This window comes from Stegostoma tigrinum, chromosome 23 (genome assembly GCF_030684315.1).
Source record: "Stegostoma tigrinum isolate sSteTig4 chromosome 23, sSteTig4.hap1, whole genome shotgun sequence".
Lineage (NCBI taxonomy): Eukaryota > Metazoa > Chordata > Chondrichthyes > Orectolobiformes > Stegostomatidae > Stegostoma > Stegostoma tigrinum.
In genome coordinates this window covers 11,718,297-11,732,424 of record NC_081376.1, presented here as the reverse complement: position 1 = coordinate 11,732,424, position 14,128 = coordinate 11,718,297, and the positions used below count along the sequence as shown (strand labels likewise).

The 14,128-nt window shown below is 44.8% G+C and overlaps 1 protein-coding gene across 4 annotated transcripts in view; it reads right to left on the bottom strand.

The window, feature by feature from the left end:
* The window catches only part of smurf1 (SMAD specific E3 ubiquitin protein ligase 1), a 124,499-nt gene that overhangs the window by 50,426 nt on the left and 59,945 nt on the right, over positions 1-14,128 (bottom strand). For all 4 annotated transcript variants that reach the window (XM_048552179.2, XM_048552180.2, XM_059653916.1 and 1 more), the window contains exon 2: positions 11,309-11,347. In XM_048552179.2, the coding sequence (XP_048408136.2) occupies positions 11,309-11,347 (39 nt within the window). The remainder of the gene's footprint in view (positions 1-11,308; positions 11,348-14,128) is intronic.

Below are 14,128 nucleotides of genomic sequence, written 5' to 3'. Positions count from 1 at the left end.
TAAGGCAATGCAGCAGTGCAAGCAATTTGACTAAAGACAAGAAGAATGAGACAGGAACAAGAAGTTTAACAGTGATTGTTCATCAGCATGAAGTCTCTGCAAAAACTAATTAAAAAAAACTAAAATTTAAGGTTTTTTTATCTGAATATGCAAGTCATTTGTAATCAAACAGATGAAGTTGCAATAGAAATATATGGTTAAGATCTAAATGCCGTTACAGAGACATTATAGGCTAGGCAAATCAATTGGTCCAAGGTAGTCTTAAAGGTGCATTTACAGGATACTTTTACCAGTTTTTTTGCAAGAATATATTACAGAATTAAATCTAATAGTGTGTAATGAAAATGTTGTAATTAGTTGCTGCATAATGATAAGGTTCTTTGAGAAAGGGTGATCATAATAATTGAATTCCATCTTAAGTTTCAGAGTAATATACTCCTGTCCAGAACAAGAATCTTAAAACTTAAAGCCACTTACATAGGTATGAAGAAAAAGCTGTCTAAGAGTAAACAGACTATGTTTATGCTGTTAAAGACAGTGAAAAACATTACAAGACATGATTTGTGACATCCAACAAAAGTACATTTCATTAAACTATAAAAACTTAGCAAGAAATATCCGTCTGTGGTTTAGTAGAGAAGTTAAGGTTAGTGTTAGACTAGAAGAGTCTTTCAAAAGTTACAAAAGGGTAGTATTAAGCCTGAGGATTTGGGCTGCTCTAAAAACGAACAAAGGATGAGCAAAAGGTTGCTCAAAAAAATTATCTAATGCTAGTCCATCAAGACATAGAGACAGCAGAAATTATGATTGGGAACAAAGAAGCAGCAGTGATGTTAATCAAATATTTTTTGTCTGCCTTCACAATAAAAGTCGCCTGTTACACATCAGAAGTGGCGATGACAAGAGCTATAAAGAGAAGAAACTGAAGGTACTTAATTAAAGTTTAAAAAAAATGTATTGGAGAAATCTGATGGACTAAAAGTCAACAAATTCCCAGAACTTAGTGGCCTTCCTATGGTACAAAATGGGATACTGGATGCAATGGTTACACATTTTCAAAATTCTCTGGATCCTCAATCGACTCAGCAGATTGAAAGCTGGCAAACATAACCGTTATTCAAGAAATGAGAGAGACAGTAAAAAGCATGCTCAGCCAAATCACCTTTAGTCATTGTTTATAATATATTCCTGTATATTTGCAAAAATTGAAACTGCTGGAAAATCTCAGCAAGGCCAACAGCATCCGTGGAGAGCAATCAGAGTGAGTGCTTCAGGTCTAGACGAACATGTTAACTCTGCTTTCTCTCCAAAAATGCTGCTAGACCTGCTGAGGTTTTCCAGCAATTTTTGTCTTTGTTTCTGATTTCCAGTGCCTGCAGTTCTTTCTTCTGTGCTGAAATATGTTATTGTGAATGAGTGTCCTTTTATCCTTTAAGGTCCTCAAAGAAAGTTTGGATTTGAACAGAAAGAGAAAAAAGAAATATAGGAATGGAAGACAGTCCTGGGCTCTGTAAATTGACCCTAATGATAAAAGTAGCATGAACTGACATGTGGTTCTCAGAATAAACGGGCACTTTGAACTACACACACTGCCTTTTTAGGATTAACTCCATCATCTGTGTTTTTGCTGCATTGCTGACAGCATTAATGTGGTCCTTTTATCAAAAAAAACACATAATGCAGATCACCAACATTAATTTCCCTACTTCTATTTAGAACAGAAATACTTCACCTTTCCCTAAACAAATGCTTGTATGACAACTCCCATTCAAAGTTTTTCTTAAAATTATTTTAGTGGAATGAGTTGTTGTAATGGTAGCCTATTCCTCCTCATTGGAAAATTCCAAGTCACCACTGCTGCACAACATCTTTGTGCTACATCTCAAGATTAACCTACAACTATTTCTAGTTCTTTATCAGTAACCTGTCAGTTTACAGCTAAAGTGGTAAATCTAGCATCATCAGGAAAGGTAACCAAGCATCTTTTGTAGATTTGTACATGTTGCAGGTTATCCTTTGCTACCCCCTGGAGCAGATCTATGTGTGATCTTTGGACCTAGCTGTTAAGTCCCACAGCAGTATATTCTCAAATCATTTCCCGAGCCTTTGCAACCTAGAATTAAGCCTCCTGTAAATTTAATTTCATAACTTGTCACAACTTAATTGGAAGGTGTGCGCCAATAATTTTCACTGTTCCATGAACCATTACAAAATGTATAAACATATAAAATCCCAATGAAATCACCAAAGTGATCAATTCACCTGATAGACGACTAGCCAGGACAAAAGCAATTTACAGTAACAGAAAGATAAATCTATATATTCTAACACATTTAATTTTAACATGAGCAGTGAAGAGGGGATTTTTAATCTACAACTATGCACTTAAACTATATTCTTTCAATAAAACCCAAATGAACGTGCACTCAATCATGTTTAAAATAGGTAAAAGACAACTAGTTTAAACTTAAACAATGGGCTGAAAAAGAATAAAGACTGGGTAAATAAATTCCACAGGTCAAAAGCCCACACTACAAGGTGTAGAGTTATTTTTCTCACAATCCTTCCAATTTTAGTAATGACATGCTGGTGTCTGTACGGTGATTGCTGATTTTCAATTCAACAATTGATCGAGATCTATCATTGTTAGCATTAATTATATAAGGTCTCTTGGGTTTCTGTACTTCTTTCACATGGATCGAGAGAGAGAGAGAGAGAGAGAGAGAGATGGGGGGGGAAGAGAGAGAGAGAGAGGGAGGGAGAGAGAGAGAGAAAGAGAGTGAGATGGAGACAGAGATGGAGAAGAGATGGAGAGAGAGAGGGAGGGATGAGGGAGGTAGAAAGAGATGTTTTCTGACTGGATCTTTTTCTCTTCTGCTGCTGCCATGGGACAAAGAACTTTTTACCACTTTGCAGCTCAACCAATCAGAAAGCTGCTTCAGGAAGAATGTGCCGAGCTCAAAAGACTCTCTGTGCCGCTGAGTGTCAAATTCTTCTTCTAGTGCTTCAAAAAGCGGCATTAATGCACAGCTCAACAATATACGCAACATTTGATTTTCAAGGTGCAAAACTTCCCTTGTATTCTATTTGGAGCTGTCCAAATTCCCTAGCAGGTTACAAACCCCAAAATGAAAAATACATGATTTCTTGTGATTTCATAGTCACAACAACTCTTTAACAAGAAAAACTACATCTTTGTTTTAAACAACTATCGTCAGGAGATTTTCTGCAGATGACTGTGAAATTACCATCAGCTGCATGGTGGATTACAAATGTACTTTATTTTTATAAATGACACAACAAATGAATTTATACCAATCTTCTTACATACTATTCAAGAATTGCCAATATTCTCAATGGAATTTATGAACTGTACATTTTATTTTTATTAAAGGTCTCCTAGGTATATTGCCTTAGTAAGGTACAGATCTCTAGATCCTGCGTTAGACATCATTTACTCATGTCAATGCTCCTCCAGTACCACATCAACTTTCACTTCTTTATTTGAATTTTTTCATTATCCTGTGGAATGCATCTGAGCTGGTGCCTGTCTGGTCAAAAACTTGGCGGGTGCTCATATGAAGTACTGGCTTGTTTCTTGTCTCAGTGATAGGCAAAGCATCTTTGGAGGCCTATGTAATGAGAAAACAAGTGGTGAAAATAATGTAATTTACAAATAGATCTGAACACAGTAGTAAAGGCACTACAGTGAGAAGCATGCTGTGTGTGAACGCGTCATTAGGTGAATGAATTTGAAAGTTACGTAAGTGTAATACATTGAAGAATACTTGCCTTTCATTTCTCACAAAAGCGAACAAGGTCTTCCTTGCCCACATGTTTTAGGGTCACCACCCTCATGATGTCTTGAGCTGTCTTCTCATTTTGGGTCAGACTACATGAAGGACCCTGCTAATGTGCATTCACCAGCTGTGATTGTGCACAAATTTCACCTTTAAAAGCAGACACCATGTAAGCGTTCAGCATATGGTTCAACCGGAGTGACTTATCAGTGGCCAGCTTTCAGTCAGCCTGCTTTGAATGAGTGATTGCATGAACATAGCATTTTAACTTGAAGTATAATATTCAACAGTCCACAGTGTTATAAAAATCTTTTTCCATGCCAGCCACGTTCAGGCTGTAGCATCAAAATTATGTAAGTTTTGTCACTCAAGACAGTAGAGCTTGCTATGGTCCATGGTCATTGTGGGTGGAGTGCCATGTTTGGATTAGGTGCCTGGGCCATTAATTAAGCTGTCAATCTGGATGTGAGTTTGCTCGCTGAGCTGGAAGGTTAGTTTTCAGACGTTTCGTCACCATTCTAGGTAACATCATCAGTGAGCCTCCGATGAAGCGCTGGTGTTATGTCCCGCTTTCTATTTATCTGTTTCGGTTTTCTTGGGTTGGTGATGAGACACGCACGAGAATTCCTAGAGGCATGGCATTCCAACCAGAACTCCATCAACAAACACATTGATTTGGAGCCAATGTCTTTGTTGATGGAGTTGCGGTTGGAATGCCATGCCTCTAGGAATTCTCGTGCGTGTCTCATCACCAACCCAAGGAAACCTAAACAGATAAATAGAAAGCGGGACATAACACCAGCGCTTCATCAGAGGCTCACTGATGATGTTACCTAGAATGGTGACTGATTGTCTGGGAACAAGCCTTACAGCTCAGTGAACAAAATAAAGACCCACTCTTTTGTGGACCGAGAGGAGAGCGCTGTGTTGGAGGTGGAAGGAAGACGTCGGGTTGGCTGTGCACCCTTGCAACCGGTGGATCTTAATGCTGGCTTCGGCCTAACACTGGTTCAGGGGAGCAGCCAACCTGCAACGATGGCTGCGGCAAGTGCTCATGCCCCAGGTCAGGGGGTCCGGAACACCATCCGTGTTCCCGTGAAGAAGGTGGATGAAGGTGCACCTGTGGGCCGCACCTTCTTTGTGAAGAGGGTCCTGTTGGGCTGTTGTGGGTTCACTGCTGCGGACATTTACTGCCTGCAAGATTTCCCTGGAGGAGGTTTTTATGATGTAACCTTCAGGAGTGCCAAGCTTTGCGAGCGCTTCATGGAGGTTTTCAAGGAGAGAGGAGGTGAGGGCCCGCTCTCTGTATTGACCGCTGTCCCGCTGTTCGTGATGCCAGCGCAGAGGAACCGTATGGTGACTGTGCTCATGTACAACCCGCATGTGCCAGCAGTTGACGTCCTGACCTTCCTTGCAAGGTACGTGAAGGTGGAAGGGGACCTAACCGACATTATGGACCCCTTTGGCATCTGGACCAGTAAGAGGCAGGTCAAGGTGACGCTGAGGATGGGTGCGGACGGGAACATTGTACACCCACCGTCCAGCTTCGCGATCGGCGGGAGCAAGGGCTACCTGACCTACGCAGGGCAACCTAAAGTCTGCCATGCCTGTGGTAGGTCAGGTCACGTGGCGGCTGACTGCAAAGCCACCATCTGCAGGGAGGAGGGACGCCTTGCAAAGGATTGCCCACAAGAGAAAAGCTGCAACCTTTGCGGGAAAGCGGGCCACCTCTATAGGGCATGCCCGCACCGGGGGACCACCTATGCCCAGGTCGCCAGCAGGGGCAATGCGGGGCCAGCCCCCCCCCGGAGGAGAGGAAGGCACCAGGGCCCTGCAAGGACCCCACTAATGTGCAGGAGGGTCAGGTCGTGCAGGAGGGCCCAGCCCCGCAGGATGGACCCGAAGCCAGCAAAGCGCACCTCCAGGCTCCACTCCCCCCCGACAACCCGGAGTCGATGGAGGCAGCGACAGGTGACCCAGGGGAGTGGACGATGGTCCGGAAAGCGAGGAGGAAGGCGTGTCGGTGGGCCCAAGAACCGCAACCATCAGGCGGGAAGAGGCAGCTACAGGGGGGCTATAAGAGCTCCTCTGACGAGGGAGATTCGGAGGGGGCCCACCCAAAGCAGAAGCTAAGATCTCAAGGGAGAAGGAAAGCAGCACCACGCTTCCAGGTGCCAGGAGGCGTCCTGAGGCTCCCTCCGACACCCAGTCATGTGCCGCTGGGGCCCTGGAGGGCCCCCTGGAACTTCCAGGTGGGAAGGAGGAAACAGCGTGTCCCCAGCCTGACCCAGAGCTGGACTCTCCTGCCTCCATACCCCCGACGGGGGGATGCCACCTGGAAGGCAGCACGGACGGTTTCCCGAGCCCGAACAGCGTCCAGCAGTTAGCCCGGGCAATGGGCATGAAGGGACAGATGGAGGGGCTGGACCTTGGACTTGGGGAGGGTACTGCGGTCACTGCCCACAATGGGGGTATGAGTTGCGAGCATTAATGTGCGCAGCGTCAAGTCAACCGCAAGATGTGTGTCCACGTTGGCCTACCTGACCACCGTCAAGGCAGACCTCCTGTTTCTGCAGGAGTGCGGGATACCGCACCTTATCAGGTACGGGAAATGGTCCGGTGCCTGGACCTGTGGGTCTTCGATCTGGTCGGGGGGTAACGACTGTCGCTCCTCGGGCCTGGCTATTCTGCTGCGGGGGCGCAATTTCACCATCTCTCAAGTTCAGGTGGTGGTGGGGGGGTTGCCTCCTAGTGGCTGATGTCACCGACAGGAACGCTCCCCTGAGGCTGATCAACGTGTACGCCCCAGCGGTACGGAGTGAGTGGTTGGCCGTCCTGCAGCGGCTTCCACCCCTGCTGGCTACGTACAGGCCGGTCATCCTAGGCGGAGACTTCAACTGCATCATCAATGCAGATGGAAGATCCGGCGTGGGGACAGCGGGTGGGGGGGGAGTCAACTGGACGTCACGTCCACATTCCTAATGGGCATGGTGAAGGACGCCAAGCTGCTCGATGTCTTCAGCACCCCTGCAGACGGAGCGCAGTGGAGGTACACCTGGTCGCGGCCAGACGGGTATATTCGCTCAAGGATAGACTTCCTGTTTGTATCACGGGCGTTCTCAGTCAGGTCCACTGGCATTCAGCCGGTGTTCTTCTCTGACCACTGCCCCCTGCTGGCCGACTGTCACTTACAGGACGACCAGCCGGCCGGCAAGGGGACGTGGAAGCTCAACACTACTCTGTTGACCCCAGAGAACGTTGAGGAGCTTAAGAGGGAGTACGCCGGTTGGAGAACTGTGAAACCCCTCTTTGAGTCTCCGGGCGACTGGTGGGAGACGGTGAAGGAGAACATCAAGAGGTTCTTTGTCCTCAAGGGTATTCAGAAGGCGAGAGAGAGGCGGGGAAAGCTGTCGCGACTCCAGAAAAGGGTGCAGAACCTGCTCCTTCTGCAGTTGATGGGGGTCAATGTCACGGAGGACCTCCGCAAGGTGAGGCGCCACAAGCCTCGCTCTTCGCTGTGGAGGCCTCCAGGATAATCTTCCGGTCCAGGGTCTGCTCCGTGGAGCAGGTCAAGGCATGCTCGCGTTTCTTCTTTCAGAAGGTGCACAAAGAGAGTTCTGTGCTTAGCCGGCTGAAGGAGGACGACGGCTCGGTGACGTCATCTCGGCCCGACATTTTAAGGAGCAGCAGTTCCTTCTATGCCGGACTGTACGACACGAAGCCCACGGACAGCATGGCCGCCGAGTCATTCCTGTCGTCTATCACGGAGGTCTGAGACGACGGCACGAGGGAGTGGCTGGACCGGCCGATATCCCTGGACGAGCTGACCAGAGCCCTCAAGTCCTTGGAGGGGAATAAGACTCCCTGGAGCGACGGCTTACCAGTCGAGCTGTATTCCGCTCTGTGGGACCTGGTCAGCCAGGACCTGCTGGAGGTGGACGATAGTGTGCTTCAGGCAGGGGAAATGTGCAAGTCCATGAGGAAGGGTATCATCACCCTCATTTACAAGAGGAAGGGGGAGAGGGAAGAAATTAAGAATTGGCGTCCCATTTCACTATTGAACTTGGACTACAAAATCCTGGCCAAGGTCATAGCCAACCGGGTCAGGTCTGTCCGGGAGTCGGTGATTCACCCTGACCAAACCTGTGCTGAACCGGGCAGGAAGATCGCTGAGAGCCTCGCGCTCATCAGGGATACGATCGCCAACGTGCAGGACAGGCAGGTGGACACCTGCCTCGTCAGCCTGGACCAGGGGAAGGCCTTCGAAAGGGTCTCTCATGCTGACACGAGGGACGTCCTCTCCAAATTGGGTTCGGGGAGGGCATCCACAATTGGATCCGGCTGCTCTACACCAACATCGTTAGCGCAGTCTCGATCAACAGGTGGGAATTGGACAGTTTTCCCGTCAGATCTGGAGTCAGGCAGGGCTGCCCGCTCTCTCCTGCCTTGTTCGTGTGCTGTGTGGAGCCCGTCGTTGCATCCATCAGGAAGGACGTGAGCCTGAAGGGTGAGACTATCCCAGGCAGCAGAGGCGTTCAGGTCAAGACCTCCCTGTACATGGACGACGTCGCCGTCTTCTGCACCGATCGTCGGTCGGTGAGTAGGCTGTTGGACATCTGCGGCCAGTTTGAACTGGCCTTGGGTGCCAAAGTCAATAGGGGTAAGTGCGAAGTCATGTTCTTCGGGAACTGGGACGACCACTCCTTCATCCCCTTCACCGTCAGGACAGATTACCTGAAGGTGCTGGGTGTTCGGTTCGGTGGAGCTGGGGCGTGCACTAGACTTGGGAGGAGCATATCACCAACCTGAAGCAGAAGCTGGGCAGGTGGATGATCCGGTCCCCCTCCATCGCGCGTAAGAACCTGGTTGTCACGTGAGAGGGGCTTTCGGTACTGTTCTATGTGGTGCAGGCCTGGCCTATTCCCTCGACCTGCGCCGCTGCGGTCACCCGGGCCATCTTACACTTCATTTGGAGGTCAAGGATGGACTGGATCTGCAGGGACACCATGTACAAAGACCTGGAAAATGGAGGAAAGGGCATACCGAACGCCACCCTCGCCCTAACAGCTACCTTTGTGTGCGGCTGCATCAAGCTGTGCGTAGATCCTCAGTACGCAAACACCAAGTGTCACTACTTACTGAGGTTCTACCTGTCCCCGGTGTTGCGAAGGATGAACCTGGCCTCGTTGCCGCGGAACGCTCCGAGTAGTTGGGCCGTCCCGTACCACCTGTCCTTCGTGGAGAAATTTTTGAAACGACACACCTTTGACCACAAGGCTGTCAGGCAGTGGTCAGCACGTAGTATCCTCGAGACCCTTCGGGAAAAGGAGAGGGTGGATCCCGTCGTCTGGCTCCCCACGCAGACTGCCAAAGTCGTTTGGCAGAATGCCTCATCGCCAGAACTTTCAAACAAGCACAAGGACATTGTTTAGCTGGCGGTGAGAGGGGCTCTGCCAGTGAGATCCTTTATGCATGCCCGGAATCTCTGCACCACCGCACGCTGCCCTCGAGGCAGCTGTGGGGGGGGTAACGAGACTGTCGAACACCTCCTTCTGGAGTGTGCCTATGCGCAGGAGGTCTGGAGGAAGATGCAGTGGTATTTGTCGAGGTTCGTCCCGAGCAGCTCTGTGACACGGGACTCCGTGCTCTACGGGTTGTTTCCCGGGACGTAGACCGAGACCAACATCAACTGCGCCTGGAGGACCATCAATGCGGTGAAAGACGCTCTTTGGTCTGCCTGCAACCTGCTGGTCTGCCAGCTGAAAGAAGTGACCCCGACCGAGTGTTGCAGACTGGCGCACTCCAAGGTCCAGGACTACGTGCTGAGGGACGCGCTAAAGCTTGGGGCAGCCACCGCCAAGGCGCGGTGGGGAAAGACCACCGTATGAAACCCCTCGTCCAGGATAGAAAAAAGGGCCCTATCTGGTAACTGGGCCCAGCTGGCGATTTCCCCAACTGGTCAGGGGGCCAACGGGGACTGTGCAGGGTGATGACTGCCCAGGTATTTTCTTTGCTTTTTTTTTTCTTTTTTTTTCCTTTAGTTGGTGTACGTACCCCCTGGGTAACCCGGAGCGGCTTGCATGACTGGGTAGGTGTATACATATGTTTTTTTTTTGTACATCTTATGAATAAGGTATATTTTTTCAAATTAAAAGGTGACAAAACGTCTGAAAACTAACCTTCCAGCTCAGCGAGCAAACTCACATCCAGAACCTCAACCTGAGCTGCAAATCTTCTCAAAACTCGCTAAGTTGTCAATCTCACTTTGGCACATTTCCTCATGGCAGAAAGTATCTTGCTTATCAGCTCCCATGACTTACATTTACTTGATTACAGAAGGGGAAATTCCTCTGCCTGAACAATGTCAATCCTGCATTACCTTGCCTCTTCCAACAGAACAGGTAAGGTCTCCTTACCAAACCTGCAAATCTGCACATGACCTTGAAAAATATCCCAATTTTGGAGCAAGGTTTGCAAACATCGATTGTTTTGAATCTATGAGCAAAGTTTGCTAACCAGAGACAGCAAGAACTGCAGATGCTGGAGTCAGAGACAACACAGGATGGAGTTGGAGGAACCCAGCATGCCAGGCAGCATCAGAGGAGCAGGAAAGTTGATGTTTCAAGCTGGGACACTTCTTCAAACAAAAACTCTAACCACTCCTTTTGTACAATTATTGTTGGCTATAGGAACACACAAACTAGCAAACAGCAGGTATAAGTTATTCAGCTCCTTGAGCCTGCTCCTACATTCAATAACATCTGACTGGACTGTAACCTCAAATTTGCATTCCTGCCTACCTTTGATAACCTTAAGTTTACCCTCTTACTTCATAATTATCTACCACTGCCTTAAAAATATTGAAGGGCTCTATTTCTACTGCTTTTTATCATAAGACAGTTCCACAGACTTCTGATTCTCAAAGAAAAAAATTCTCCTAATCTGTTTTAATAGGTGACCTCTAATTCTTGATTCTGCCAAAATAGGAAACATCCTCTCTACATCTGCTCCATCTTTAGTGTTTCTACGAATTTTGGAAAACTAAAACCAACTATCTCAATAGTCATTCTTTTCATAGTCTATAATGAAGCCCATAACTAGGCACTTGTCAGCCCGCAAATCCAACAATTTGCTCATTACAACTTCTCTGTTGATTATGAATTTCCGGAGATTGCCCCCTTGTTTCCATGTTCTGATTTATTGCTGCTCTAGCATGTAACATATATAGTGATGACTGATGCAAAATACTTGGTCAATTAATCTTCCATTTCTTACGTTTCATTATTAATTCTCCAGTCTCGCTTTCTTTACAATGAATACACAGTTGGTCAATTCTTTACTTTTTAAAATATTTATAGGAAGTCTTCCGATCTGCTTTTATTTCCAGATAGCATTCTCTCATAATCCAATTAAATGTTGTGGAATGGGACCCAAATATGTCAGAATTGAGGAATTGGCCCTCTATTCCTTATTCTCACAAATTATAGAGAACAAAATTTAATACTTACTGAAGAAATCCTTCTTGGCCAAGTTTTTCGCACACAACACTACAATACAAAAATATGAAATTCAAGGTTATTTCTCCTTCAAACCATCACCTTTTCACAGACAGAACAACTCACATTAAGATAGAGATTTGCAAGCACGGAGAACTTTTTGATTCCTTTCTGAAGGGGTCAGTCATTAAATAAATGACAATGACTCCCAACAGAAAATCATAAATAATGAGATAACAAGGTGTAGAGCTGGATGAGCACAGCAGGCCAAGCAGCAGAGGAGCAGGAAGGATTTTAACTCCACTGCGAAGCCTAGCCTTCCTGCTACTCTGATGCTGCTTGGCCTGCTGTGCCCATGCACCTCTACACCTTGTTATCTTAGAGATTCTCCAGCATCTGCAGGTCCTACTATCTCTGAAACAATCATAAATAATAAGGAAGTTTTAAACCATTTCCATGTGTTCTGTTTAACCAAGTCGAGTTTAGTTAATACATAACAAGTTATTTCAATCATTTTTAAGTGTAATATGATTGAAGGCTGCCACACGAACTTGATTAAAATCTAGATAGCAGTGTAAATCTACATTGCACCACTTGGGGTCAGCAGATACACAGATTTGCAGCAGTCAATAAAAAGCAATGGGTCAGAAAATTAAGGATTTTGTCAGAATAGGGCATTTCAAATTCAAAATAGTCATGCTGAACGGTTACTAAGTTGTCTAATTTGAATAATCAGAAAAAATTTTGATTCAAAGTGTTCACATACAATTTTGCATCTCACACCTGTTTTGCTTTAATTTTCCATTCTTATTGCAAATATAATTCTGGAAATGAAGTGTAGAAAAAACTATTTGGGACGGAGTTCAATGGAATACATAAGCAGAAGCCAAGCCATTCAGCCCAAACCAGTATGAAGTGCACATGCAATTATCCCATTAACTGCAAACAAACTTCTCTTCCATTCTCCAGTCTCCCTCAAATTCATCTACGCTATTTGCATCAGCCATTTCCCATGGCAATGAGTTCCACTTTTGCTGCATAAAGTAGTTCTTCCAAGTTCTTTCTTTGATTCCTTGCTGACTATCTGACATTGACAGGTCTAATTTTGCTCTTCCCTATATATGAAGACACCTACTCTGGGTCTATCAAAATTTTTATTAGGTCATCTCTCAGTTGGACTTTTGAAGAGAAACCTTTTATAATCGGTTTCCCATTAGAGATGCAAAGATATACCTGATATCATCATTGTCAATAATTTTTGTAGCTACTCGAGTGCCCCTGTTTCTTTTTATATGGTGGTCATTGAAACTTCACACAGTACTCCAAGTGTGGTCTAACCAAGATTTGAAGTAAGTTTAGTATAATCTATTTTCTGTTCAATTCTGGACCTTTAGAAATAACTTTAGATTTTTTTTCTTAAATGACTTTAATAAACTAATTCACCTCTTTTTTTTAAGTGATTTGTTTGTGCTCACAGATCCCTTTGCTTCTCTACTTAAGACTTCTATTTTCCATAAAGTCATCACCTTGTTTTTCTTACCATGATGTAATACCCCACAATTATAATTCATAAATTAATTTCAACGTATGTCCATGTAGCAAGTTTAATGTCCTCTTGTAATTTGTTCCAGTCTTCATTATACTGAGTAACTGCCCAAACTACTGTCATCCGCAAGCTAAGAAAGTGTGCATTTTTTAATAAACTTGTGAACACATGTCCCTTTTGCCGATTAATGCAGGGTTCCCCTTTCTATCTACTGCCTTTATGAATAGTTCCACCTTAGGCCTATATTTCTTTTGCCATATTGAAACCAGCTAGCTATCCATTCTGCTCCTTGACTCTTATTCTACGTGGTATGATTTGAAGAGTCTGCAATATGACTCCTCAAAGGCAGTTTGGAAATCTAAGTACATTATATCAACTACAGTATTCTTCTTTACTCTCAGTTAACGCCAGAAAAATTAAACTAGGTTGGTCAGGTAAAATTTTGCCTTTTGAATGCCATACTGACTTTACATTATTAAATTTTCAGCCAAGAGTTGTTGTATTATTTTCTTCTTGATTTGGAGTTCCATTATATTACTTACCGCTAATATTAAGCAGACTAGTTAAACTTCCCCTAATATATTTCAGCCTCTTTCTTAATTACAGGCATTACATTTGCCATCTGCCTGTCCTCTTGTACTATTTTTTCTAACAACTTATTAAATCTATGTAATACTGCCTGTGCTATCTCTGCCCCGGAATATTTTACAAAGTGTGCATGTAATCCAGCCTGACAATAGTATATTAACATGTGCAATAATATTTATTATTTCTCATTTTTATTTGAACTGGACATAAAAATGCAACTTTAAATGGAAATAGAAAGACTGTCATGGAACTAGAATGATGCTCAATAGAATGAAAGACAGATTGTTTAGAATTATTATTCTGATTTGCTGATTAATGCAATGCATGATGTTTATAAGTAAATGAAAAACAGGGATAGTCCTTAACATTTTTTCAGAGTAAAACATATTCCAAACATTTCTACTGCAAATATTTATTTATTACTGAAAGAATATATCATTTCAGTATAACATGCAAAACCATTTGATGCATAGAAGTATGGGGAATGTGGAACAAGGCCATCATCTGGAAAAATAACTCCAAATTGCAAGAAATTAAAATAAGAGATGAAAAACATGAGAATTCTAATAATCAACATTCCTCTACCTTTAGATCAGTTTTTTTCAGCTATATAGAGGTGGATTCATAAGCTGTTAACTGGAAGAATATACAACAACATTTGGGTTCAAAGGGCTTTGTATTAACTCATATTTGTGAAG